Source organism: Myxocyprinus asiaticus, chromosome 3, assembly GCF_019703515.2.
Source record: "Myxocyprinus asiaticus isolate MX2 ecotype Aquarium Trade chromosome 3, UBuf_Myxa_2, whole genome shotgun sequence".
Classification (NCBI taxonomy): Eukaryota; Metazoa; Chordata; class Actinopteri; order Cypriniformes; family Catostomidae; genus Myxocyprinus; species Myxocyprinus asiaticus.
This window is the reverse complement of record NC_059346.1, coordinates 34,999,736-35,026,678: the sequence shown is the minus strand read 5'-3', so window position 1 is coordinate 35,026,678 and position 26,943 is coordinate 34,999,736. Positions and strand designations below refer to the sequence as shown.

General features: G+C 37.2%; 1 protein-coding gene across 1 annotated transcript; it reads left to right on the top strand.

The window, feature by feature from the left end:
- Window positions 1–1,596: 1,596 nt before the first annotated feature.
- LOC127429609 (phosphatidate cytidylyltransferase 1-like) lies at window positions 1,597–26,943 on the top strand. Its single transcript, XM_051678738.1, has 13 exons — window positions 1,597–1,940; window positions 14,705–14,853; window positions 16,491–16,587; window positions 16,892–16,989; window positions 17,392–17,531; window positions 19,994–20,052; window positions 21,545–21,627; window positions 22,596–22,683; window positions 22,886–22,954; window positions 23,090–23,242; window positions 25,970–26,089; window positions 26,482–26,585; window positions 26,796–26,943. The coding sequence occupies exons 1-13, from the start codon at window positions 1,875–1,877 to the stop codon at window positions 26,929–26,931; spliced, it is 1,362 nt and encodes a 453-aa protein (XP_051534698.1). The 5' UTR covers window positions 1,597–1,874; the 3' UTR covers window positions 26,932–26,943.

Here is a 26,943-nt window from a genome sequence, read left to right as displayed (position 1 = left end):
TATAACTGCACAACTCAAAATGCAAGCTTATTTTTTGACCAATATTTTGGCTATTAGTCTTTTTAAAAGGTACTCTAAAACAGATCTTATTCGTTGTGATATAGTCTCATACTATGTTTGTCCCGATAGATTTTTTTTTTTTTTTTTTTGTATGTGTGTGCATAAAATAAACGTGTCTCTTTAGCTTAGCTACAACAAAGACTGATATTACACCTCTCTGACGATACCACTGAGGTGTTTGATTACTGGTTTCCAAGAACACCACTGAACAGTCATTTGTTTGAGAAACGATCCATTCTAGTGGAACATGAATCCATGAGTCTTCTTGCAACATGCAGGTTTAAATTTAGGTATCCACTTAACCACTCAGCCGTCTTGAGAAAGCTATTGAGAAACAGTGTAGCAATCTGTTGACAAAGTGACAAGCCAGAACCACAGGTCTGTTTACAAAAACAATGGGTAACACTTAATAACATCTTTTATTAATATGTAATTAACAAACATGCTTAAAGGAATATTCCGGATTCAATACAAGTTAAGCAAAGTTGACAGCATTTGTGGCATAATGTTGATTACCACATAAAATAATTTTGACTCGTCCCTCCTTTTCTTAAAAAAACAATCAAAAATCAAGGTAACAGTGAGGCACTTACAACTGAAGTCAATGGGACCCATTTTTGGAGGGTTTAATAAAGGTAGAAATGTGAAACATTTTTTATGTTAAAACTCGTGTATTATTTGAGCTGTAAAGTTGTTTAAATCGTTGTTTCGGAGGGATTACAGCGTAATACGCCATTATGTCGTCATGGCAACGAAGCTGCAAAATTAAATCTTTACACAGTAAAGGTTGGTGATTTTATCACACTAAAATCATGATAACACACATATTGTTTATGTCTTGTGGCTATAATCTTGAAACAGTGAGTATTTTAACGTTTACAGATTGGCCCCATTCACTTCCATTGTAAGTGTCTCACTACAACCCAGATTATTGCTGCTTTTAAAGGAAAGGAGGGACGAATCAAAATTAATTTTTGTGGTAATCAACATTATGCCACAAATGCTATCGATTGAGCATATCTTGTACTTAACCCGGAACATTCCTTTACATATCAGTAGTTTATTAACATAAGTTTCATTACTTTTCTAATTGAATGCACAATAACTCATGTTAATTGTATAGTTAATTACATATAACTCTCATATAACATTATAAATGTTGGTAATGAAAGTTATAAAGTGTTACCCAAAAGTGTAGCATAATGCACTGTATTCTGTCAATAACATTCATGTCATTATACCGTCAGGGCCGTAGCTAGTGGGGTGAAAGATGGTATCGATTCTAGGGCCCCAAAGGTCCAGGGGGCCCCACAACAAATTCTAAAATGTATTTTTTAATAGGAAAGGGGCCCGGAGCAATATACAGTTAGGGGCCCCAGATTACCTTGTTACGGCCCTGTATACCATACTATCTTTATTGGTGGAAGAGACTTAAAACTTCCTCATCCTGGTATGGGACTTGCTGAGAAGAAGCGCTGGTGTGAGTAGAGCTCCAGCCGCAGAGAGGAGCAGTGTTTCCTCTTTATGTCGAGTCATTGAGTGAGTGAGCGGAGAGAGAGAGAGAGTGAGTGAAAGAAAGGAAAGGAGAGAGGCTGGTCTCTCACTGATTGAACTAACAAAACAGCAGCGCAGATCGCGGGCACAATCAAATGCACGCAGGCTGTCTGTCTCTCATCTGCCGCGTGAGACACTTTGATGGTCGCCGTCTTGTTAAATTAACCGGATTAACGAGATTGCCCGCAACACCGTTTTGCTTCTTTCTAACACGGACCTCCCATGATATCTATGAATTATTTAGACTGAAATAGCCGAAAATGACGGAGCTGAGAAGGCGAGGAGGAGGTGGAGACCCTGACAGCACAGAAAGCATCAGTGACAAGGTAATTTCTGTCGGATACATTCATTCACGGGGCTTTATTTCCCTCAGTCGACTGCGAATGACCTTCTAGCTAAGCAGCTAACGCAACCAGTCAAACCACTTCAACCTGAGCCAATGCTGCGCAAAAACAACTCTCATTTGATCATATTGGGCTTAAATGTGTTTTTCTGAATGGTGACGTTGTGTTGACATTGTAACGTTCTTGGTTGTGTTTTTAATTCCAGTTGCCTCATACAGTATGAAGTTGCTGAGCCAAACACTGCAAAGCCAGGGAGTCAGTGAGTGGCTGTGTTTCAAAACATAGTGAGCTGCCCACCTAGACAGCATTTTTGCCCATCATAGACGCGTTTGAAAGTATTTTAAACATCACATAGGCATGTTTCTCATGCCCCAAAATCTTGTTAAGCAGCTCACTGTTTTTAGACAGTCAGTCTGTCATAGTCAGTCATGGTGTGTCAACTTTCCATACAGAGGGAACAGTTGGATGTTTGTTTGATGTATTTTTTATTAGAGTTCAGAATCATTTAAGGTCAGACCAGAGCTAAACTATAAGTTTTTTTTTATTTGTTTGTTTGTTTGTTTGTGTGTGAGAAGAACTCTAACACTAACGTATAGCCCAATTCTATACAATTATTGTTTAGTTTACTTTTGAAAAAATGTCAGCAAAATTCCCTGTATTCAATTAAATAACTAAATGAATAAAGCATTAAATTACAAAAATAAATTAAATTATATTGTTAGGCCTATATAATTGCCTTTTCTTCACATAAACTTAAATTAGCCTTACATGTAGACAAAAAAAAGTCGGCTGAATGACATTCTCAGAATGTTCTACACCTTTTTCAAGACTATAAACGATCAGAACTATTTGTCCAATGCTGAGTTCACTTTCAGAAAACTTTTGAACACTTTAAAACTTTTACATTTTTTAAATCTAACCCTCTACCTCAGATCGCATTTGCTGAGCTTCTTCAGAAAATGTAAATTGGATTATGATGCTAAAATTAATTTTAGATGACAATCAAGTTCAGTTGGTTTTTAAAAGTTGCGGGACATAATGCAGTTGTGATGGCAATCCTTTTGATGATTGTTCAAAATAGCCTATTGAATATCAGGAATGTATCTTATGTGTAAACCCTGATATTACACCGCATCAGTTTTTCTTTAATAGCTGTGCACACAGCATATACACATCGATGGATGGTCCTTATACTAAGAACGAAAGTTTACTTGGTGCAGGTTGCCAGCTTGAACAGGATCATGACGATTCGCTTTCGGGTCGGAACCGGTGGCAACCTGCGATATCCGCAACATCAGGACCAATATTACAGTCCTATCAGAAGGGCAACTGTTCCCTTATGATTGCAATTCCTCGTCTTCTGATTGCATTTATTTGTGAAATTAAAATGACAGTAAGCTGGCTAATTTCAATGAATTGTCTCAAAGTCTTTTGTAGAAATACAATGTTGCATCTGTTTACAAGCAGGATGTTTTAATAATTGTAATATTGTGTAGTTTTATGGTGTTAAAAATATCTAATGGCCTAGAGTCTTTTCCTCTTCCCTGGAAATTATGTAGTGTTGATGATAGCTGAGCATCCAATTCAACAAACAATCTTTAGTTTGCCTTAGTTTGGCATAGATCCCAAATCAAATGTGAGAGAGGTCAACAAATCAATTAACCACAGTTTGGAAAAGTAGTGAATAATGAGTAACACAGTGGTTATTCTGGAAAAGGATGTAACACATAAGCACATGTCTGTTTTTCCAGATAAAAGCTACAAACATTTTAGTCACAGGCAAGGCCTCTGAAGGGAATCTTTGTTTCCTGTCACGTCTTCACTGTATTAAACTGGTTTAGGGGAGTTTACTAAGTTTACTGTTAAGATGTCACACTCTTTCTCTGGAAGAGTTCTCAACAAGAGGGTATGGGAAAGTGCTTGTCCAAAATCTTTAGATACATTAGAGTGTCTAATGGGCCAAGAGCATCTTAAGGAAGTCAGTTAACTCTTTTTCTTATTTCTCTGATTTTACATAATATATCTCTGGGTGTAAATAAGGTAGCTCCGAAAAACTGCTTTTGTTTTGTTCCGATCATGTCAACTGTATCTGAGAAAAATGTTGTGTTGATACGACAAAGCAATCAAAAGTTATAGAATTACAAATATAATTTATCCTAGTGTACAAAAACATCTCCAAGTGTCCAAAAGCCTCTCCAAACAAATAAAACATAATAATTGTACATAAGAACTAATTATACATGCAAATACAGCAATGACTAAAGGTTTGCTCTCTCTCCAAAACATGCAGGCATGAGTAACGAGATCTCATTCAGTTCCATTCTGTGTCATCTGAGCCATCATTGATTTTGTGTCATGCACTTGGAGCCATATCCTAGTGGCCATATGCAATTAGAGTGAACGATCCTCTCTGCCCATATTTGGTTGACTTCCGCCTCAGGTTGCAGTGATCTGAATCCAAATACAATTGGTTTAGTGTTCCATGACGCTGGACAACATACTACATAAATTTAGATGAAGTCATCTGATCCAGGAAAACTAACATGTTTTTAGCCAGATAGCATAATATGTGCTCTGTGTGCACATTCTGCTTTGTGTGGATTATCTAATGATCTATGCATCCGACTATGTTGTGTGTAGGCTTGTTTTAAAGATAATCGCCTCCTCTAAGTAATGGTTTAATATTTAAGTAATGGTTTATATTTAATGTTCTTTCTTGAATTTATAAGTAAAAACACCTCATATTAGCCACACCTGTTTACATGTAACATGTATGTCAGAGACAAATACTTTGCTATTACTTGCTATATTTTTGACTGTAAGGTAAAACAAATTGTTTGGCTGTACTCTATTCTTTGAGAGCTTTCAAACAACATATGACACATGGCTATTTGATGAGATTGCTGTTTTTACCAATAACAATAATATGTGGAGTGCAAAATCTATTAATAAATTATCAAAACGGAACACTCCTGATTTCTCTGCAAATTTCAAAGCACTTGTTCAGTTTTGGTCATAATGCCTAAGTGCATTGTAAAGTACAGCTTCTAAGCTTTAAAACAATACCTGTTTTGTGTTGGTCAAGACTGTCGTTTTTTTTTTTTTTTTGGGGGGGGGGGGGTGGGTTTCACAGTGGGCCCGCCGGCCTATCAGAGCTTAAAAGGTTAAAATATTTTAAGGGTTAAAATATAAAATACATAGCCATATTTCAAAAAGCTATATTTAAAAATATATATACACACACACACTGGTGGCCAGAAGTTTGGAATAATGTACAGATTTTGCTGTTTTGGAAAGAAATTGGTACTTTAATTCACCAAAGTGGCATTCAACTGATCACAAAGTATAGTCAGGACATTACTGATGTAAAAAAACAGCACCATCACTATTTGAAAAAAAGTCATTTTTGATCAAATCTAGACAGGCCCCATTTCCAGCAACCATCACTTCAACACCTTATCCTTGAGTAATCATGCTAAATTGCTAATTTGGTACTAGAAAATCACTTGCCATTATATCAAACACAGTTGAAAGCTATTTGGTTCGTTAAATGAAGCTTAACATTTTCTATGTGTTTGTTTTTGAGTTGCCACAGTATGCAAGAGACTGTCATGTCTTAAGGTCAATATTAGGTCAAAAATGGCAACAAAAAAAAAAGAAACAGCTTTCTCTAGAAACTCGTCAGTCAATCATTGTTTTGAGGAATGAAGGCTATACAATGCTTGAAATTGCCAAAAAACTGAAGATTTCATACAAAGGTGTACACTACAGTCTTCAAAGACAAAGGACAACTGGCTCTAACAAGGACAGAAAGAGGTGTGGAAGGCCAGATGTACAACTAAACAAGAGGATAAGTACATCAGAGTCTCTAGTTTGAGAAATAGACGCCTCACATGTCCTCAGCTGACAGCTTCATTGAATTCTACCCGCTCAACACCAGTTTCATGTACAAGAGTAAAGAGAAAACTCGGGGGTGCAGGCCTTATGGGAAGAATTGCAAAGAAAAAGCCACTTTTGAAACAGAAAAACAAAAAGAAAAGGTTAGAGTTGGCAAAGAAACACAGACATTGGACAACAGATAATTGGAAAAGAGTGTTATGGATCTTAACCCCATTGAGCTTTTGTAGGATCAGCTAGACTGTAAGGTGCATAAGTGCCTGACAAGACAAGCCACATCTATGGCAAGTGCTACAGGAAGCGTGGGGTGAAATTTCACCTGAGTATCTGGACAAACTGACAGCTAGAATGCCAAGGATCTGCAAAGCTGTCATTGGTGCACGTGGAGGATTTTTTGATGAGAACTCTTTGAAGTAGTTTAATTTTAATAGTAATTTTTCATGTTATTAAGGTCCTGACTATACATTGTGATCAGTTGAATACCACTTTGGTGAATAAAAGTGCAATTTCTTTCCATAAGAGCAAAATCTGTACTAAACACTACATTATTTCAAAGTTTTGGTCGCCGGTGTATATAAAATTAATCAGTTTATCCATTGCCTAACAAGAGTTTGCTTTATTTTATAAATGTTTTGTGCTTTTTGTTTATTCATGAATACATTGGTTTCAAATAAACACTGAGAAAAGTGGTAACCTGCAATTGTTACCTTAAGGATCTATTTCTACTTGATTATTTTTAAAATGTTGTTGTAAACTAACTTGTCAGGTAAATTTAGTCAGATTAAATTACATAAATTAACTGAATAAAACCAGTTGACTTAGATGTTACCGCATGAAGCACATTTTTAGGTTACCTGCCAAAACACATTTTTAAAAGCATTTTTTTACAGTGCAGCGCTTGGTCTTAGCTCTGAAAGAACAGTCAGGCATAAACACTTCTCTCCTTATAAGACTAACACTGATGTCTTAAGCTGAGCTTTGCCTGTCCTCTCAAGGTCAGTCTCTTCATCACTTCATCAGCAACCATTGTTTACAGCCATGTACTTTTACTCATTCTTCCTTCTTTCTCTGTTTGGTGGTTCTGCTTTTTGTTACCTTGATTCAAATCACTGGTAATTACACAACTTCAAAAGAAATGTAAATAATAACTGTATTCTCCATGTCTTTATTTGCCTCAATCTTTTGAGGTAACTGGTCTCAGTTAAAAACAAAACACCTAAACAAACTTGCATGAACATTCTTAAAGGGATAGTACACCCAAAAATTTTCAATTCTCTCATCATTTATCCCAGATGTGTATGACTTTCTTTCTTCTGATGAACACAAATGAAGATTTTTGGAAGAATATATCAGCTCTGTAGATCCTCTCAATGCAAGTGAATGGTGGCCCGAACTTTGAAGCTCCAAAAATCACATAAAGGCAGCATAAAAGTAATCCATATGGCTCCAGGGGTTAAATCCATTACTTCAGAAGCAATATGATAGGTGTGGTTGAGAAACGGAACAATAAAGTCCTTCTTTACTCTAAATCTCCACTTTCACTTTTAGATTTGAAAGTGAAACAACTTTTTGTGATTTAAAAAATTTCCAATTTGGAATGCCCAATTCCCGCTACTTAGTAGGTCCTCATGGTGGCGCGGTTACTCACCTCAATCTGGGTGGTGGAGAACAAGTCTCAGTTGCCTCCACTTCTGAGAAGATCAATCCGCACATCTTATCACATGGCTCGTTGTCCATGACACTGCGGAGACTCCCAGCATGTGGAGGCTCATGCTACTCTCCGCGATCCACGCACAACTTTCCACGTGCCCAATTGAGAGCGAGAACCACTAATCTCGACCACAAGGAGGTTACCCCATGTGACTCTACCCTCCCTAGCAACCGAGCCAATTTGGTTGCTTTGGAGACCTGGCTGGAGTCACTCAGCACACCCTGGATTTGAACTCGCGACTCCAGGGGTGGTAGCCAGCGTCAGTACTCGCTGAGCTACCCAGGCCCCCACTATTTGTGATTTTTGGAGCTACAAAGGTCTGGCCACCATTCAGTTGCATTGAAAGGACCAACAGAGCTGAGATATTCTTCTAAAAATCTTTGTTTCTGTTCAGCAGTAGAAAGAAAGTCAAACAAATCTGGGATGGTATGAGGGTGAGTAAATAATGAGAGAATTTTCCTTTTTGGGTGAACTATCCTTTTAATGTACATTCATTTACATAATTTATTGAATGTTCTTAACAATAGCTGAATTTTCTATGATTGAAGCTTGTCCCTTTTTAGCTGAAACAGCATCCCCTTTAGCTTTAACAAACTCATCTTTTGCTGTGCTTTGTAAAGCTTTGAGGTTATTAATCAAATTAGTTGTGTTATGAATTTAACAGTTGTTCCTCATTGTGAAATTCTGTCAATGCAGAGCTTACAAATTGCTACTCTGCTGTCATTATCACCCAATTCAAAGAAATTCCTCACAAAAGACATGTTCTTTCACATACAGCACAAGTTTGAAGCTAATTGTCTGACACATTTTCCCATCCCCTTTTTGATGAGAAATAATCAGCCCTGATTATCGGCTGTTTTTTTTTTTATTTATTTTTTTATTTTTTTATTGAACATTCGGCCGATTTCCAATAGTGCAGACAACCAGTGTTTGGCCAATACATTAGGGGATCTATAATTTCTACACCACTAGTGGCACCAAATGGATTTGAAAAGATAATCACTGTTTCCAAACAGGTCTCCCAAACACTCCCCAATCCTCCATTGTTTGGGCAAACAATTTGTCCCACCCCAAAATCTCAGCAATGACAGAGAGCCTCCTTCAAATTGTCTGATTGGATATCATTTTGGGGCTGAGGTCAGATTCTTTTTTGCTGTTTACAGAGCCTTGGCTCTGTCACAGGGACAAGAACACCTATCTGTCAGGTAGTAGGGACATGTTATGTGTAGTATTGCAATTCAGCAGGTTTACAGCTGCATCCCGCCCTGTGGAACAGCATCCAAAACACACAAAATGCCGGTTACCAAGTGTGCTGTTATTTTCAGCACGTTTCGCCCCCCTAAAATGCAACAGTGGACTAATTTGCACAGCACAGTATGCAACACTGCATTAGAAATTCTGCTGTCTGAGCTCTCTCACTTCCGCTTTGTTCTGCAGCAGTACGTTAGCCCAGTTTGGTATTTGATGCACCAGGAAGAATTCCTGACCAGCCCATTTTTTGCCACCCCTGTGAAGGATTTAAAGGGACATTGAAAGCTGGGCCAAGCTGTCATTCATCCCCTATAAAAAGTACTTTACTGAGGCTTTATTTTCACCCTTGTAGCACTTTAGAGAGGATTTAATAGGGTCCTAGTGATGATTTAGTGTTGATTTGGCAGGTTTTTTGACACTTCCAAAGTTATATGATCTCTGTTCGTTCAACACGTACAGTTACAGATACCAGCTCTGCCAGTAGACACTGAATGAGAAATGCAGTGAATGATGGCTAGGTCATTCTACCTTTGTGTGTTTGTGTTTTGGTATGTGCCTTTCTGGGGTGGAGCTGGACTGGGGCTTTTCCCTCTCCTGGGGATTAGTGTAGTCTCATTTATGGAGTAGCTAATCAGGCTAGTCTGCTTATCCCCTCTCTCACTGCACTCTCATAGGCAGGGTGATATATGCACGGAGCCGACAGCTCTGAAGGACAAATATATATGAATGAAAATTACACACGCTTATGTTTTTCCAAACCTGTATGAGTTTCTTTCTTCCATGGAACACAAAAGGAGATGTTTGGCAAAATAACAGCCTCAGTCACCATTCACCATTTTCATTATATGAAAAAAAGATTTTGTGTTCCACAGAAGACAGAACAATGATTGGAATGACATTAGGGTGAATTAATGATGACATGATTTTCATTTTTGGGTGGACTATTACTTCAAGGCTACATACCATGATTTTCCTTGCTCTTTTGAAATAAAAGAATTTGTTGTGCTATGTAGACATCATGTTTTCAATGCAAAGATCCCCCCCCCCGGTCAACCCTGACCATTTTAAATGAACAATTTGTCATGGTATTATTTAGCTGACAAATGAATTAACATATGGCCAATGACATTTACAGTTTACAGCAAGAAAAATTATTTGAATTTAACGTGGATTTCTGCTTAAATTGGTCATAAGATTTAATCTGATCTTCAAATAAGTCACAACAATATACATACACAGTCTGCTTAAACAACAGTGATCCATTTTTATTTATTTATTGAACACGCTGTATAAATATTTACAGTGCAGGGTGGAAAACGTATGTGTAAACCCTTGTATTTAATACCTGGTCGACCCTCGTTTGGTAGCAAAAACCTCCACCAAACACTTCCTGTAATTGCCGATCAGACCTGCACAACAGTCAGGAGGAATTTTGAAATTGTACCAGTCCGATTTTTCAAAGTTGGACTAACAGACCTAAATAATGCAATTGTTGCTCATCTTTGTCCAGCATATGTATATCATACTACTCGGACCAGAGGTGGCTTCAGTGTTGTGTGCATGCTCCGAAAGATACAGGTGACACACCATGTGTATCTGACACTTCCTTGGCTGATGCACTGAGAGTTGTAGGTATTCTAAGACCGTTGTCCACCATTCAAATGTTGAAAATTATACTGTATATCAGAGCACATTAATAAATGCTGATTATTTTTCTTGATTGCACACTGCAGTGTTTTACTAGTTTGCCATTAATCTGTAGTGTTAGGAAACTCTCTCTCTCTCTCTTCTCATTGATCTATTGTACAGGCAGAGTAGAGAGAGATAAAGATAATGTTTTTTATTTCTCCAAACTCACATTTTAATTTTCACAGTGCACAAAATCAATTTGCCTGCAGCTGATTGTGAATGAGTAAATTGCTTGGGCCTATAATTTTTCAAGAATGTTTTCAGGGGGTCTGAGTGTGTCCTCATTAAAAAGTTAGCAATAGGTTTCTTTTACAAGCCTTAATCTGAGCATGGTTTCAGACATGAGCGACCTCTCTGCTCAGCGCAACTTGCACCCAATTACCCACTGAGCACAGCTTCTTAGAGTCATGCTACAAAGACTTTTCCATTTGCTAATTTTGAAAATTTGGTCCATTTTAGTCTTGTACTAACTTACATGGCCAAATTTGGTATTCAGTAAGGGGTTCAGGAATCGACAGAAACACTACCAAATGCAATAGACACTAAAGCTATGAATAACAAAGCCTGCACATGGATAGTTTCGCAGGGGCAAGACTTTTGACTGGCATGAAATCTGGTGCACATTGTATCTTATTTGGACCAAGAACTGCTCTCTTAACGGAATAATTCACCCAAAAATGATCATTCTCTTTTCATTTATTCACTCTTATGCTGTCTCAAACTTGTATGACTTTCTTTATTCTACGGAACACAAACAAAGATATATTATGCTGAAGAATTCGTGCTGTCAGTTGATTACATTTTTGTTTAATTGCATTTTTTATTTTTTATTTTAGTTAATCGTGATTAATCGTGCTGAAATTTGACACTATATATACTTATTTTCCTGTCAAAATGCATTTATTTCCACCTTAGGAAAGAAAACAAAACATTATGTAAAAATATAATGCTTCATTAACATTTTCCAAATAAAGCCTTCCACACTATAAAGATAGAAATGCACTAAAATGGCACCAATTCATGTAACGTTTCCCTAATTCTAAGTGGGAGTTTGACTAATTGTAAGAACTAGTTTCCCCATAGGTTGCATTTTCATTGCAATGGGCATTACATTTCTTTAAACTCTTCTGGTGGCTATCCTTTTTCCTACATCATGAATCATGAAGCCGTGTTCATGATTCGCGTTCATTATTCACATCAGGGCGTCAGCACCGATTTGAACTCCACATGAAGAGCGCTTGCAGACAAAAATGTCTCATTCTGCTTTTTGGTGATAGTTAAGTCTTGCCGTACTTCTGTTGTAATTAAAATTTGCCTTACATTGGTTGGACATTCAGGAGCAGAGGAATCCGATGTCTCCACATTAAAAGAGTGACATGCAACAAATTGGATAAACAGTAAATACGAATTTTACTGTTTACTTCTTTCCCAGGAGTTTGCAATATATTAGACTTTAAATCCACATTACAGATTTATTGCAGATTAATTAGACAATTACGATTGAAGCTTTCCAAGATGTGGGCTGCTGCCCTTACTACATGGTGGATGCATTTCAAATTAGGCCTTGCATTAACTAGATACAATGTGCCAGGGTGGTTGAGGTGGTTCATCCAACAACTGACTAGTCAATTAGTGTGATTGACTTCTAACATTACTGTATTCATTGGTGGTGGTTTTAATGGGAGACGCATTTCTTGAATTAATGAAGAGACGCAACTACTTGGAGAACGTTTTTGCATGATGATAACCTGCTGTTCTTCATAGTGAATAACAGTAAGCACAGTAAAACTCTCTGCAAGAAGTTTAGTCTCTTTAATGTTTAGGTTTAGTCCTTTTATGCGCTGCTGTTACAGCAAAGCGCCACATCAACAATACATTTTAAGATCACTGTTGGGCGTTAAATCATCATAAACCATATTTGTGAGGTACTGTGGAGAGATTAAAGTTTTTTTGCTGATTCTGTTTGACACTGCTTAAATAAATAGTTGCAGTAAAAAAGGTTAAAACTGCTTAATGTCGTGAACTAAAGATGTAGCCGCAATATTTTCTTGCAGCTCTGCGTTTTTTAATGCACAGCGAGGATCATCCTGAAGTACTCTGGTTATGCTGAAGCCTGTCATTCTGTGTTCTGTGTCGCTCTGTATTGAAGCCTTTCTTATTTCTTTTCTTACTTTTATAGTTTTGTGCAATATTATGTTATATGAATGAACAAACATTACATTTATATAGTGCTTTCCTGACACTACAAAGCGTTTTACACAGTGAACAGGGGACTCTCCTCAACCACCACCAACGTGCAGCATCCACATGGATGATGCAACAGCAACCATAGTGCACCAGTATGCTCACCACACACCAGCTATTGGTGGAGAGGAGAGAGTAGAGTGATACAGCCAATTAATGGATGGGGATTATTAGGAGGCCATGATTGATAAGGGCCAATGGGGGGAATTTGGCCAGGACATCAGTGTTACACCCCTACTCTTTTTCAAGAAGTGTCCTGGGATTTTTTTAATGACCACAGAGAGTCAGGACCCCATCACTATACTGGGGCATTAGGACCCACACAGACAGCAGGGTGAGCACCCCCTGCTGGCCTCCATAATACCACTTCCAGCAGCAACCTTAGTTTTCCCCAGGAGGCCTCCCATCCAGGTATTGACCAGGCTCAACCCTGCTTAGCTTCAGTTGGCAACAGTCTTGAGCTACAGGGTGATATGGCTGCTTATAGTGATCAATGATCTTGTTAAGTTATGATGATGATTAAATATTTGTCCAACTTTACCTCTTTTAGTACATTTCCCTTCAGTTGAGCAATTCTTGCTATTTGACTTTAGCTTCCCTCGCCTCTGTTGCCTGCTACGTTTAATTCTGTTCTTTCACTTATTACTGTGGTATGTTGGCCAAGACAATAGAGAAAGAGGATTAACTGACCTTTCTACAGTTCTACAGACAGGTTTGAACTTCAGCCTACTCACCTGCACCTACTCAGGTGCCATGTCCTCAAGCCAGATTGATTTTCCTCAGAGGCATTTGTCTAGAATTTCCATAAATTATGCTGAGTAATGTCCTATCCACCGTCGCTCTCCATTACTTTTGACTGGTAAATCTATGATTTACATGGCGGCCTCCATTTCATTGTGATGGCTCAGGAGAATCGATTTAGCTCATTGGGAGTTAGTTTTGAGTCTTTGTCAAATTTTCTGACTTCTCTCACCTAGCAATTTTCCTGTACTTGTTTGTTTAGTGTCAGTCAGTGTTGAGTGTAATCCAATTAAAAAGTAATTAGTTACTTTAATATAATTACTTTTTTAGTAAAAAATGTAATCAGATTACAGTTACTAATTTTATTCCTTTTAAGTACATTATATACTATATGCTTATTATATTATATGCTTATTTCTAATATATTATTTATGTTGAATACATGAATTATGGCCCTGTAATGAGTCATTGTGAAGGAGAAATTTGAGGTGCTGATTGTTTGACTTGTGTGTAACAATGAACAATAAAGAAATATAGACTATTATTTTGAATTTGTTGAGTGTATAAGTGTTTTAGAAAGTACCTGAAAAGTAAAGTAATTAGATTAGTAATGTGATTACTTTTTAAATGAATTAATTAGTAAAGGAATCTGATTACTATTTTTAGAGAAATAATTAGTAATATGTAGTGTATTATTATTTTTATGTAACTTAACCAACACTGGTGTCAGTGAGATCATGTATGAGATAACAGAGCTACACATCTCATTTTCTTTTTAACATTTTGTCCTGAACACAAAATACAGTTTTGTCATTTGCCTTCAAGTGTTAGTTCACACAAAAATGAAAATTCTGTCAATATTTACTCACCTGTTTGTTGTTTCAAACCTGCATTTTCTTTCTTTCTACTTTGGAACACAAAAAGAGATGTTAGGCAGAATGTTTGGCTCATTCACCGTTCACTTTTATTGTATGGAAAAATATGCCCAAAATCTTTTTGTGTTCCATGGTAGACAGAAAGTCATACTGGTTTGGAACAACATGTACAGTAGGTGTGTAAATAATGACAGAATTTTCATTTTTGGGTGAACTATCCCTTTAATAGCAGAAAATTGCGTGATGTTTTGTGTATGTATTTGTGTTGAAGTTAGTGTATTAATATCTAGTGTGAGTGACTGACTCACGGTGTGTGTGTGTTTGTGTGCTCGCTGCAGGAGGCAGACGGAGATGACAGGCTTGGCTTTCCCGGTGAGGGGGAAGGAGACATGGAGGGCGACTCCAAAGCAGACACACCAGATGTGCCACCTTCCGCAGATAATACTCCAGAGTGTCTCAACAAAGCCCTGGAGGGCTTGTCATCTAGGTACTCTACTGATACTGGACTCACAAACAACTCCCCAAACATCCATGTAGGCAATATGTGTATGTGCACATATTTAGGCCCCAGTAAAAAGTATACAGGCCACTCTGAAGAGTCTGCAGTCACCTAAACACAGGGTTTTCCAGTAAAATCAGAGCCTTGTGAAAATTGATCAGTTAATCTGTGAATGCAGACACATAACCTTACAGCAAGTATTGCTCACCTATACAATTTGACTGTGATCAACAGGAGAGACTCTAGTGATAGTTGAAATGCAGATGAGGTTAGGGGGTAAGTTGATGGGGTATTGGGCCCTTCACAGGGGTTAAACAGGATCTTTTTTCAGAGGTCCAAGTCTTCCTCTGTTTTGCTGCTCTGTTGGTAGGATTTGCTCTAACCTCTTTAACAGACCGCAGAGGCGCTGGTGCAAAGCAGGGTGGTATGCCTGAACATCGGCGCCTGGCTAGCCACACTTTGTGATGATGCTGCACTCTTTTTCTCTCCCTCTCTTTTCTCTTCCTTTCCATTCAGCCGCATGTGTTGTGGCCAGCAAACAGTTTATGACACTCTGGTACAGAAAACTAAGAATTGATTCACATCTCTGATGGAACATCATTTATTACATGTATGCCACTGCATCATAAATCTCTCCCATACATTATTTTCTCACAAAGCTCACAACATCAAATTCAAACATATTCAACATTCAAGGTAAACAGTAAAGCTTAAAGCAAACTGAACTCATCACTGTTTATTTAAACAACAGATCTTTTTGCATTGCCATTTGATTCAGTTTAACACACCCACATTTCAATAGCAACAAAACAGGTAACCAGTTTCATACAGCTTATTTTCCAATACATCTCCTTCCAAGAAACCAGTCTTTTAGTGTAAAGTAAACAAAATGTAATCTATACCCTTACCAGTATAGATTTGGCAACATTCATAAATGTATCTCATGTATATATACAGTGTGTGTATATATATATATATATATACACACACACACACACACACGCACACACACACTCACTGAGCACTTTATTAGGAACACTATGGTCCTAATAAAGTGCCTGTCGTGGTCTTCTGCTGTTTTAGCCCATCCGCCTCAAGGTTCGACGTGTTGTGCGTTCTGAGATCCTATCCTGCTCACTACAATTGTACAGAGTGGTTATCTGAGTTACTGTAGCCTTTCTGGCAGCTCGACCTCTCTCATCAACAAGGCGTTTTCGTCTGCAGAACTGTCACTCACTGGATGTTTTTTTGTTTTTTGCACCATTCTGAGTAAACTCTAGAGACTGTTGTGCATGAAAGTCCATCTGGCACCAACAATCATGCCACAGTCAAAATTACTGAGATAAAATTTTTTCCCCATTCTGATGGTTGATTTAAACATTAACTGAAGCTCCTGACCCATATATGCATGATTTTATGCATTGCACTGATGTCACACAATTGACTGAATAGATAGTCGCATTAATAAGTAGGTGTACAGATGTTCCTAATAGAGTGCTCAGTGAGTGCACATATACATATTATATAAACTGCAAGTCCCAAAGACTTTGATGCAAAAGTGAAGTTTCTTTTGATTCTTTGTTAAAATATCTTGATTTTTGTTCAAAATATCTTGATCTTTACAGATGGAAGAACTGGTGGATAAGAGGTATTTTGTCATTGACGATGATCGTTGGCTTTTTCCTCATCATCTATTTGGGACCTATTATGCTTATTTTATTGGTAAGTACCACACAAACCCAATTAACATAAACACACTGACCACAGGCTATTCAGTGTCTGTGGTTCCTAGACCAGGCATTTACAAAATATCCCAGCTGTCCTCTCACAAACCCTGATGTTTTTAAAAATTATAAAGCATGATCTACAGTCGTTCATTTATTTTCATCATTTAAAAAATGTTCTTACTTAAACTTGACATAAATATTTTCAAATAAAAACTACTTTAAAAGGACTTTTGGTCTTTTAAGTAATCTGCAATTTAAAAGGTGCTATTTGAATGTTAATTTTGATTTTAATTTTATAGGTCATGGGTATTCAAATCAAATGTTTTCATGAAATTATCACCATTGGCTACAGAGTATACCATTCCTATGAGCTGCCATGGTTCAGAACTCTCAGCTGGTGAGTACAATGCAGACAAGGCAGAGTTTAAAGGTTCTCTTTCACTCATTAGCTCCCCTCTATCTCTTTCTCCCCACCCTCCCCCCTCGCTCTGATTCATGCACTTTACATTCATCTACACACTCAACTACAAACAAACACACACCCACTCTCTCACGTTTTTCCACAGTCACCTTTTATCGTAGATAAAGCAGTGATTAACTGGACTTGAGCAAAGTGCACATCCATGTTGGAAGATAGAATAAAGTACACCCCATCTGCATGCTTTGTTCAAACAAAACAGCTCCTCCATTAAACAAAACAGCTGCGCAACTAACAAGGCCCCAACACCGTTCCCATCAAATACATGTCTTTCACTCAGTCATCAAATCTTGACATAAACAAATGCTCCCTGTATTTTAGGTACTTCTTGATTTGTGTGAACTACTTTTTTTATGGAGAGACAGTGGCTGATTATTTCGGTGTGCTCGTCCAAAGGGAGGAACCTTTGCAGTTCCTTGTGCGTTATCATCGCTTCATTTCTTTTGCACTGTATTTGGCAGGTGAGTCTAACTGACTGCTCTTATAAAACACACTTAAAGGAGACCTCTGACTATCAGAGACTTTTATGACTAGGTCAAATGCCTACAGTCCACACTTGCTTATGTAGTGTATTATAGATTAAAAGGTGGTCAAAGCATTGTGTTCATAATGAGTTCACAAGAGTTGCTTGTTTGCTTGGTCACACTGACATGTGTTTCGACATGTATCGTTATGTACAGTATTTGCTCTATGCTGATAAAAGTCTGTTTTTTTTATTTCCAGTAAAGAAATGACAGTAGTTGACTTGTAAAATACAGTATGTGTAATTTTTTTTAATTGAGTTTTTTCCACTGGAAGACAAAAAGAGTTATTGAGAAAAATGTTTTCCCTTAAATTCTTGGAAAAAAAAAAAAAAATACTTTTTCCCAAACCATGGTTACTAACATTAGCCTATATAATAAAATATTAACCCATTTCAAACTGATGAATTGAAGTCTAAACTTACTTAATGTAGTCTCTGGATTTAGTCTTAAATGTATATTTTTTTGTTAATTTTGTCTTAAAAATATATGCATTTTATTCATTTTATTTACAACATCTCCTGTAGGTAACATAAGACATGGTTTAAGTACACAGGCAAAGAATAAAAGCATTAAAAAAGAATGGAGTGCTTGGAAGGATCAAATCAGTCAGATAATTTAGAGTTAAGACCAGTTTAGGTTCACAGCAGAGACATTGCTGCATATAGATGTGAATGTATATGTAAATGTATGTTGATACTCAAGACCAAACGTGCATGAAGCTCTGCCTCTGTTGTGACCATAAATACACAGCATGCTGACAGCTGTTGCAGCTTTCCTCCTCTGCAGTCAGTAGATGTTGCCTCTCAATATTCCTAGCTTGAAAAATTCTCTTTAGCACCCAATGGACGAACACTTTAATTGAGCATCTCTAGCATGAAGACTCCTTCATATTAGCAAGAGCCAAAAATAAAATAAGCAGAGGCTGTTTGCACTAAGCGATCGATGCAATTTACACTAAGTGTTAATAGTAACAAAAAGCATCTTCTTTGCACTAAGTGCAAATAGTGTCTGATACTATTTGCACCCCTAATTATATACTAACATACAGTATCACCGCAGTGTTTATTATGTTTATTTAGAGTTCCACAGACACCCTACACCAACCCCCTACCCTTAAACCTAACCCTAATCTTCCCTTTCAAAAATTAACCATGGTTTTACTGCAGTAACATAGTATCACCTTGGTATTTTGTAGTAAAATCATAACCACAAAATTAAACATGGTTACTATATTAACACCATATTACTGTAGTAATACCATCGTTAATTGCATTAGCCAAAAAACATGGTTACAACAAGATTACTATAGTAAAACAATGGTTAATTTGACCCGGATCAAACCTTTTTCTCAACTCCGTGACCTTCACTGTGACCAAATCACTGTGAGGAAATCAACCTTTATATTCATTTTTATTTATTATTATAAGTAGTAAAGGACATTTTAATAATGGAGACAGGAAATAGGATGGGAAAAAGTAGGACAAAAGCCAGAACTGAACCCAGGTCGCCCACACAAAAAACGCACATCCATATGTTGTTACTCCCCACACCACAGCAGTGAAACTAGAGGCGCAGTTTGTCTTCAATTTCTGTGTTTTTATCAGACGTTTGGAGTGAAAATATCTGCAGTGTGTGGCAGGTGTTATTTACTCCCAGTGCAAATAGTCACATCCAATAAAATATCTGATCTAGCGTGTTTGTTTGAAAGTCTTTCTAGCAAGTCAGTTCACTGGCGGCCATCTTTGGAATGCTTTAAGGCAGCTATTTTCCTATGTAAAGAAGGGGCATACAAGTGCAGCTCCTATGTACTTGAATGGGAAAAGACCAAAATCTCCAAAACGGTTGGTCAAGATTATGATCAAAGAACATATTTCAAATCAGCAGTAAAATCTGACAACACTGGAATCATAAATTGAGCTTCTTTACCTCAGATTACGATAAAAACGAAATTTTCCTGGCTTGTATAACTAATGCGCATGCACGCTCTTGATTTGATTTAAAGGCCATGTCTGTATCTAAAAGCTGATTGGCTCTTTTACCTGTAAGCAGGACTTTACATCTACATTGGGCATTCCAGTTTCTCCCATTCATTTTAATAGAAGTGGCTCTTATTTGCTAAATAGTCTCTGGTTTGTTTCATTATTTTGTGAAATCTATGAAACAAAAACCATGATAATTATGTGGAATATTGTCATTTCCATAAAACAAAGCTTCTAAAATGTTTTTTAATAAAATTAAATATTTATAAAATTAGAGAAAAATTGTTCTTGCTTAAATGCTGTCTCTCAGGTCCACGTTTTAGATGGGAAAACAGTATGATAATGTTTTAAACTGTTGTAAGTTTTATAATGTTCTCCTTTATTTCAGGAAATTAACTGCATGTTATTTGCCTTTTACAGGTTTCTGCATGTTTGTACTGAGTTTAGTGAAGAAACATTACCGCCTGCAGTTTTATATGGTGTGTATCAGTAATTTATTTTCCAGCCCTAGCTGAACTATCCTTTCCATTCACAGTCATGTGTTTATCAGTTTTGATTGAATATTTCATCCTTTGACAAAAGTTCCATGTCATATTATGCATTTAATATTGATTTAGAGGATACTGTTTTCATCTCTTATTTTTCTTTTATTTCTGTATAGTTTATTGATATTCTAATACATTGGGTATTTTGCAATTCTCAAAAGTCTTAAATATTTGTGTAAACAAGTTTTGAGTCATTGCAAATAAAAATGATTAATTGCATGTTATATATTTACAGAGCTCACCAGGCAGCACTGTATAAAACATTTCTCCTCTTTTTAATATTCTTCTTTACAACTTTCTGTAATTATTTCAGCTTGGACTGCTTAATGTACAGACTCCATTCAGACTAAGTTTTGAAGATAATTTTCAGCCTTGGATGTGCTTGCTATTTTCCATGTTTATTAACTTTATACTTTTTAAGAAATTTAAGATCAACGTTTAAAAATCTTCTATTGACTTGCAGTACATTATTAAAATATTTGCCATTCAAAATATCACTGAAAATGATGAGGTTATTGTTATATTATCATACTGAATTGCAATGGGTCTTCTTGCATTTATCTGCATACTAAATTGTGGTTGATCCTTTCTTGTATCCATTTAACTTTATATAGCTGCTTTTAAACTGCAAAGACAGTGTCGCATTGTAAGCTGTTTCTTCTGCATAGCCTACTGAAAACAAAACGTGTGCTAAGTGTCATGACAATGGCAAGGTGGCTCTGATGTGCCATTTTAATTATGTAGTAACAAAACAAAAGCCTTAAATCTTAGCTCACCTAAAACTTTAACACTATTTTTTATTGCCTTGCAAGCAATGGTATTTCCTTCTGGATTTAATGTAAGTTTCTGGTTACTTATTAACCAGAAACTTGAACTGGTTAATGTTGGGCTGTTGGGTTGAGTTCAGCAACAGCAGTTAAGCATCTCAAATAATGGGCACAAACTTATGTCAGCATGAAAATTGTAAGTTCCTTTGTGTGTGGTCACACCCATTTCTTATGAACTTTAAAAGCCACCACACTAGAACACTCAGCAGCAAAATATTCAACAAGCAATTGATCATCCTTCCAGCCAAGTTTTCTTTAACAATCTGTCTTGTTAGCTTTTAAAAGTATTTCATTTTCATATTAAATTTGAAGTCATTTTATAGTCTTAGTACAGGCTATTGAATTTCTTAATTAACATTTGAGTCTCCCATGGTGAGACAGAGGAATACAATTATATTATAACAATAATTCTGTGTTTATGCTCAGTGACAGAAAAATCTCTGTTGTGGCATCTCACCACACAGCCTTACCTTAGTGCCTTGTGTGTGTGTGTGTTTTATATGTGCTGTAACTGTGCATTATCACCATTGTTTCAGTGACCGACAACATTTCAAACTTTCACTGTGTGTGTGTGTGTGTGTGTGTGTTTGCCATTCCAGTTTGCTTGGACCCATGTGACCTTGTTGATTGTGGTGACTCAGTCACATCTGGTCATTCAGAACCTGTTTGAGGGAATGATCTGGTAAGCACACCCGACCTGATAGACCTGTCTGAGGTTTATAAACTGCACACTCTTACTTGAGTTTCTCAACTGTCTTTCCTGATTTTCCACATGACTACTGTATCTAGTTAATTATGGGAGAGCAGAAAAAAAAAACCTCTATCAAAGCTGAAGTGTGTAATTTTTCAGATGGTAAAATACTTACTTCTATCCCAACTTAATGTGCAAAGACAACAGTAAGCCATTCGATTTTCCTGAAAAGTGCTTTGTGGCACTATCAAAACATTGCTCTGTTTTGTTTGTGAAGCCCGACCAGCACAACCTAACAACATTGGTTCAACCAGTGGCGTGAGTTTGGGGTAGGACTATCTGTTTTCGACCAGTGGTGGGGGGAGAGTGTGCAAATTCTGTTTGAAAACAGTCATTATTTTTGCAATTCCATTCTGGTGCTGCAAGAGGTGCAGAAATCACACTTCACCTTTAAAGGGATAGTTCACCCAAAAATGAAAATTATCTCATAATTTACTCACTCTCATGCCATCCCTGATGTGTACGACTTTCTTTCTTCTGCTGAACACAAACAAGAATATTTCAGCTTTACTTTTATGCTGCCTTTATGTGATTTTTGGAGCTTTAAAGGTCTGGTCACCATTCACTTGCATTGTAAGGACCTACAGAACTGAGATATTCTTCTAAATTTCTTCATTTGTGTTCAGCAGAAGAAAGAAAGTCATACACATCTTTAATGGCATGAGGGTGAATAAATGAGAGAATTTTCATTTTTGGGTGAACTATCCCTTTAACTTAATGAACCTTTCAGAATTCCTCATCTTTTAGTTAATTTTCTCCAAATCTAATGACTAAATCTCTTAAAAAATAATCAGACTGAAACATTTTAACTTTCTTCTCTCCCAGTGGTTCTTTACACCTTGTTCACTGCAGCAATTGTAAATGTATGAAAATTTAAACTCTGTAATTCTGTTCTTTAGGTTTATACTTCCAATATCTACCGTCATCTGCAATGATATAATGGCCTACCTGTTTGGCTTCTTCTTTGGAAGAACACCACTGATTAAGGTAAATGGATATATGTTGTTTACATTGTAGATGTTGCCTAATAGAGATTTTGTGTAGATTCCTTGAATTAATCTATGAACTTCAGTTTATTTGTGTACAATAATTCTTATGGCATAGTTTCATAATTTTTCCATAGGAATGGTTTTTTCATTTTTACGATTTCAGTTAATTTGTGTACTCAAACCTCTTTGCTCCCTCTCAGCTCTCCCCCAAAAAGACCTGGGAAGGATTCATCGGAGGATTCTTTGCAACGGTGGCTTTCAGCTTTTTCGTAAGCCAGCCATTAGACCCTTCTTAATTTGAAACTATTAACATATACCAACATCAACAACTCTGTCAATAAATGACCCACGTGATATTCTTGTAAAAAACTGATGGAAACCTCCATGTCATTTTCTCATTCCAGTTTGCGTACTTGCTATCCCCGTACCAGCACTTTGTTTGTCCAGTGGAATACAACAGCGAGACAAACCGCTTTGCAGTAGAGTGTGAGCCCTCAAATCTGTTTGTGATGCAGGAATACACGCTGCCTGCAGTGGTGCAGAATGGAGTCAGATGGGTGAGTATAGGACAGGCTAGTTCTACATACTGTAGTGTATTGCCGGGTACACACTGTATGATTTTAACTGCCCTTTAGAATTATTGCTTGTCAGACTGTATACATTCATTTGATTCCAGTGAGATCTTGGGTAAAAGCTATCATATACCGTGTGAAATAATTTCAGACTATACAATACACATCGTATTCAGAGTAATGCCGTCCCAAATCATCCCAACTGACACCGTTGACTGGGTGTTTTATTTCATCTGGACGTCATAGGAGCAGTCACACTGCATGATTCAAACACAGAATTTTATGACACTGTCAAAACTTTGTCAGAGGCTAAGATTCATTGCAAATTACTGCCAATTTTGCCCTAGGACAATAGAAATAATTTACGATCCCTGAAATTTGACAGCAGTGTGAACCTGGCTTAAAGGGTTAGTTCACCCAAAAATGAAAATTCTTGCATTTACTCACCCTCATTCCATCCCAGATTTGTATGACTTTCTTTCTAAAAACAAAGATTTTTAGAAGAATATCTCAGCTCTATTGGATTCTGGTTCCATTTCCTCTGCAAGATGGTGCCAGTGTGGTTGTTGGCGTACCGTCGCCCCTGTCCTGTGCTATTTTCTCTGTACCTGTTCATATTGCTTATGTGTGTATGTGCTCAAGGAATCAGTACTGTGCTTTCCTACGATCGGCAAACACTTCTAGATATAAAATCCACTGTCATGGATTTGTGTGCTCGAGATCCGGAAGGAGAGAAGTTTTTTCATACCCGGTTTTCCTCACCTCTCCTGGAGGGCATCTGCCGTATTTTCGGCTGTTCATTTCATCGGAAAAAACACCACAGAAAGCGTGGAAACCGGGGCAGCATTTTGGTCAGAAGATCTCTGCGCACATCCACAATGTTTTGCGATATGAAGTTGACGGCCGATATGGAAACTTCTTTCTTCAGCGCATCACGGAGCCCCGATACACCTGTCTATCGCCTATTCTACCAGATACGGCTAACTCTATTTGCGATACAGCGTGGCCACGTATTATCAGAAGAGGAGCAAATCTACGAAATCTTCAGTCACTGGTCTACTCGGAGCCACCAAACGTGGTATCTGAAGAAAATACTCATGTTGCTAAGATGGTTCTGGTAAGCTCAAGATCTCTTCATAATAAAACATTCATTTTAAATGACTTTGTTAAGTCGCAGGACTTGGACCTCTTATTCATAACGGAGACTTGGCATTGCATCAGTGAGTTGGATCCTTTAATTGAACTTTCTCCAAATGCATATGATTTCTTTAGTTCCCCCAGGACTGTGGGGCGAGGTGGGAGATTTGCTTCAGTTTTTAGAAACATTTTTAAGTGCCGATTGCTTACCATGGATCAGTATAACTCCTTTGAATTACAACTACTACAGGCTCAGCTGCCTAGTCCAGTACTTTGTGCTCTCATTTATAGGCCACCTAACTGGTGCTAGGAAGAGGGAGAACATTTCACCGGTTTTAGCATCTCTCCACTGGTTACCGGTGCAATATAGGATCCATTTTTAGATCTTATTATTTGTTTTTAATGCTTTAAATGGCGTGGCCCCTTCTTATCTGTCAGAACTTCTGAGCTATCAACAATCCCCTAAAACCCTCAGATCCTCTGACAAATTTCTCCTGCAAATACCTCGCTCTCGCCTAAAGTTTAAAGGGGATCGTGCTTTTTCTGTTGCTGGCCCTAGACTATGGAAGAATATACCTCTGGACGTTAGGTCTGCCCCTTCCCTTCCTGTTTTTAAATCATGCCTGAAGACGTATCTGTATTCCTTGGCTTTTACATGAATGTTTATTGTAGATTTTATGGGTAATTTCTTGTTTTTGTGTTATTTTTCTTATTAGTCTTTTATTCCTCTGTATCCTGTTATCGTTTTATTTGCATATGTACAGCACTTTGGTATACACTAGTTGTTCTTATATATGCTATATTAATAAATTGACCTTGACCTTGACCTTGACCTATTGGTCCTTTCAATGCAAGTGAATGGGTACCAAAATGTTAAAGCTCCAAAAGCACATAAAGGCAGCATACATAAGACTCCAGTTGTTAAATCCATGTCTTCAGAAGCGATATGATAAGTGTGGGTGAGAAAGAGATCAAAATTTTAGTCCTTTTTTACTATCAATCTCTATTTTCACTTTCACATTCTCCTTTTTTTGTTTTTGATGATTCACGTTCTTCATGCATATCGCCACCTACTGGGCAGAGAGGACAATTTATAGTAAAAAAATACTTAAATATTGATCTTTTTCTCACCCACACCTTTCATAAAGTTTCTGAAGTCATGGATTTAACCACTGGAGTCTTATGGATTACTTTTATGCAGCCTTTATGTGCTTTTTGGACCTTAAAACTTTTGGTACCCATTCACTTGCATTGTATGGACCTACAGAGCTGAAATATTCTTCTAAAAATCTTTGTATTCAGCAGAAGAAAGAAAGTCATACACATCTGGGATGGCATTAGGGGGAGTAAATGATGAGAGAATTTTCATTTTTGGGTGAACTATCCCTTTAAGGGGATTATTTGTGGTCCAATAAATGTCTGATTAATGTATAATACTGTAAGAATTTGGAATGAGGGGTTTGTGGGCATACTGTATTTTTTAATAATTTGGAATGACGATAATTTTATAACATTCACGTTTCTTTATGTTGTATTGGCTGATAATGATGTTGGCATCTTCTCTTTTGTCTGCAGAAAACGGTGAACCTTTACCCATTTCAGATCCACAGTATTGCACTCTCTTCATTCGCCTCTCTGATTGGACCATTTGGTGGATTCTTTGCCAGTGGCTTCAAACGCGCTTTCAAAATCAAAGTAAGTTAACATTCAGTAAAAGTAATATACAGTATACACCCTAGATTTGTAACTTTACACAGAATTCACTTGCTTGAATAATAGAAATAAAATTATATTTTTAATAGCATTTTCATTTTCAATATAAATAACTGAAATCCTTCTGAATAGTTTACCAAAAAAACAAACAAAAAAAACAAACACCAAACTTGTACAAAAGCAGTCTATTTTGCTTGATAAAGCTCCTTACTAAAATCATACATTTAGTTCACACCAAGATATACATTGTCAAATGCTAAAACCTTATTTAAAGAACAATAAAACCCAACAATTGTGGAAATTAAGTCTCTGTGGTAATTAAAGGCAGATTTACTTGCAGTTACATTATAAACTTGTGCTTTCTCATTCTGTAGGACTTTGCGGACACCATCCCTGGTCATGGTGGGATTATGGATCGCTTTGACTGTCAGTATCTGATGGCCACGTTTGTTCATGTTTACATAGCAAGTTTTATCAGGTGAGGAAGTGACTTCTTGAAAATATTTGATCCCAATCAAGAATTAGATGTAATCTCATCACATCTGATTGATTCTGGTTTAGTTCTGAGAACTTATATATTTTGATAGTTGCACTTTCGTGTTTGCTCTCCCTGTTCTACCAGCAGTGTGCATACAGGAAGCAAGTCTGCTACTCTATTTTTAATGGTGATGGTTTCTCTCTTCCCTAGGGGGCCAAACCCCAGTAAGGTCTTACAGCAATTGCTCCTCCTGCATCCAGAGCAGCAACTAAGCATCTTCAACATGCTGCGCAATCACTTGCAAGAAAAGGGCATGCTGCCCCCTGCTGTGGAGGAGGCCCAATGATGGAAACCTCCA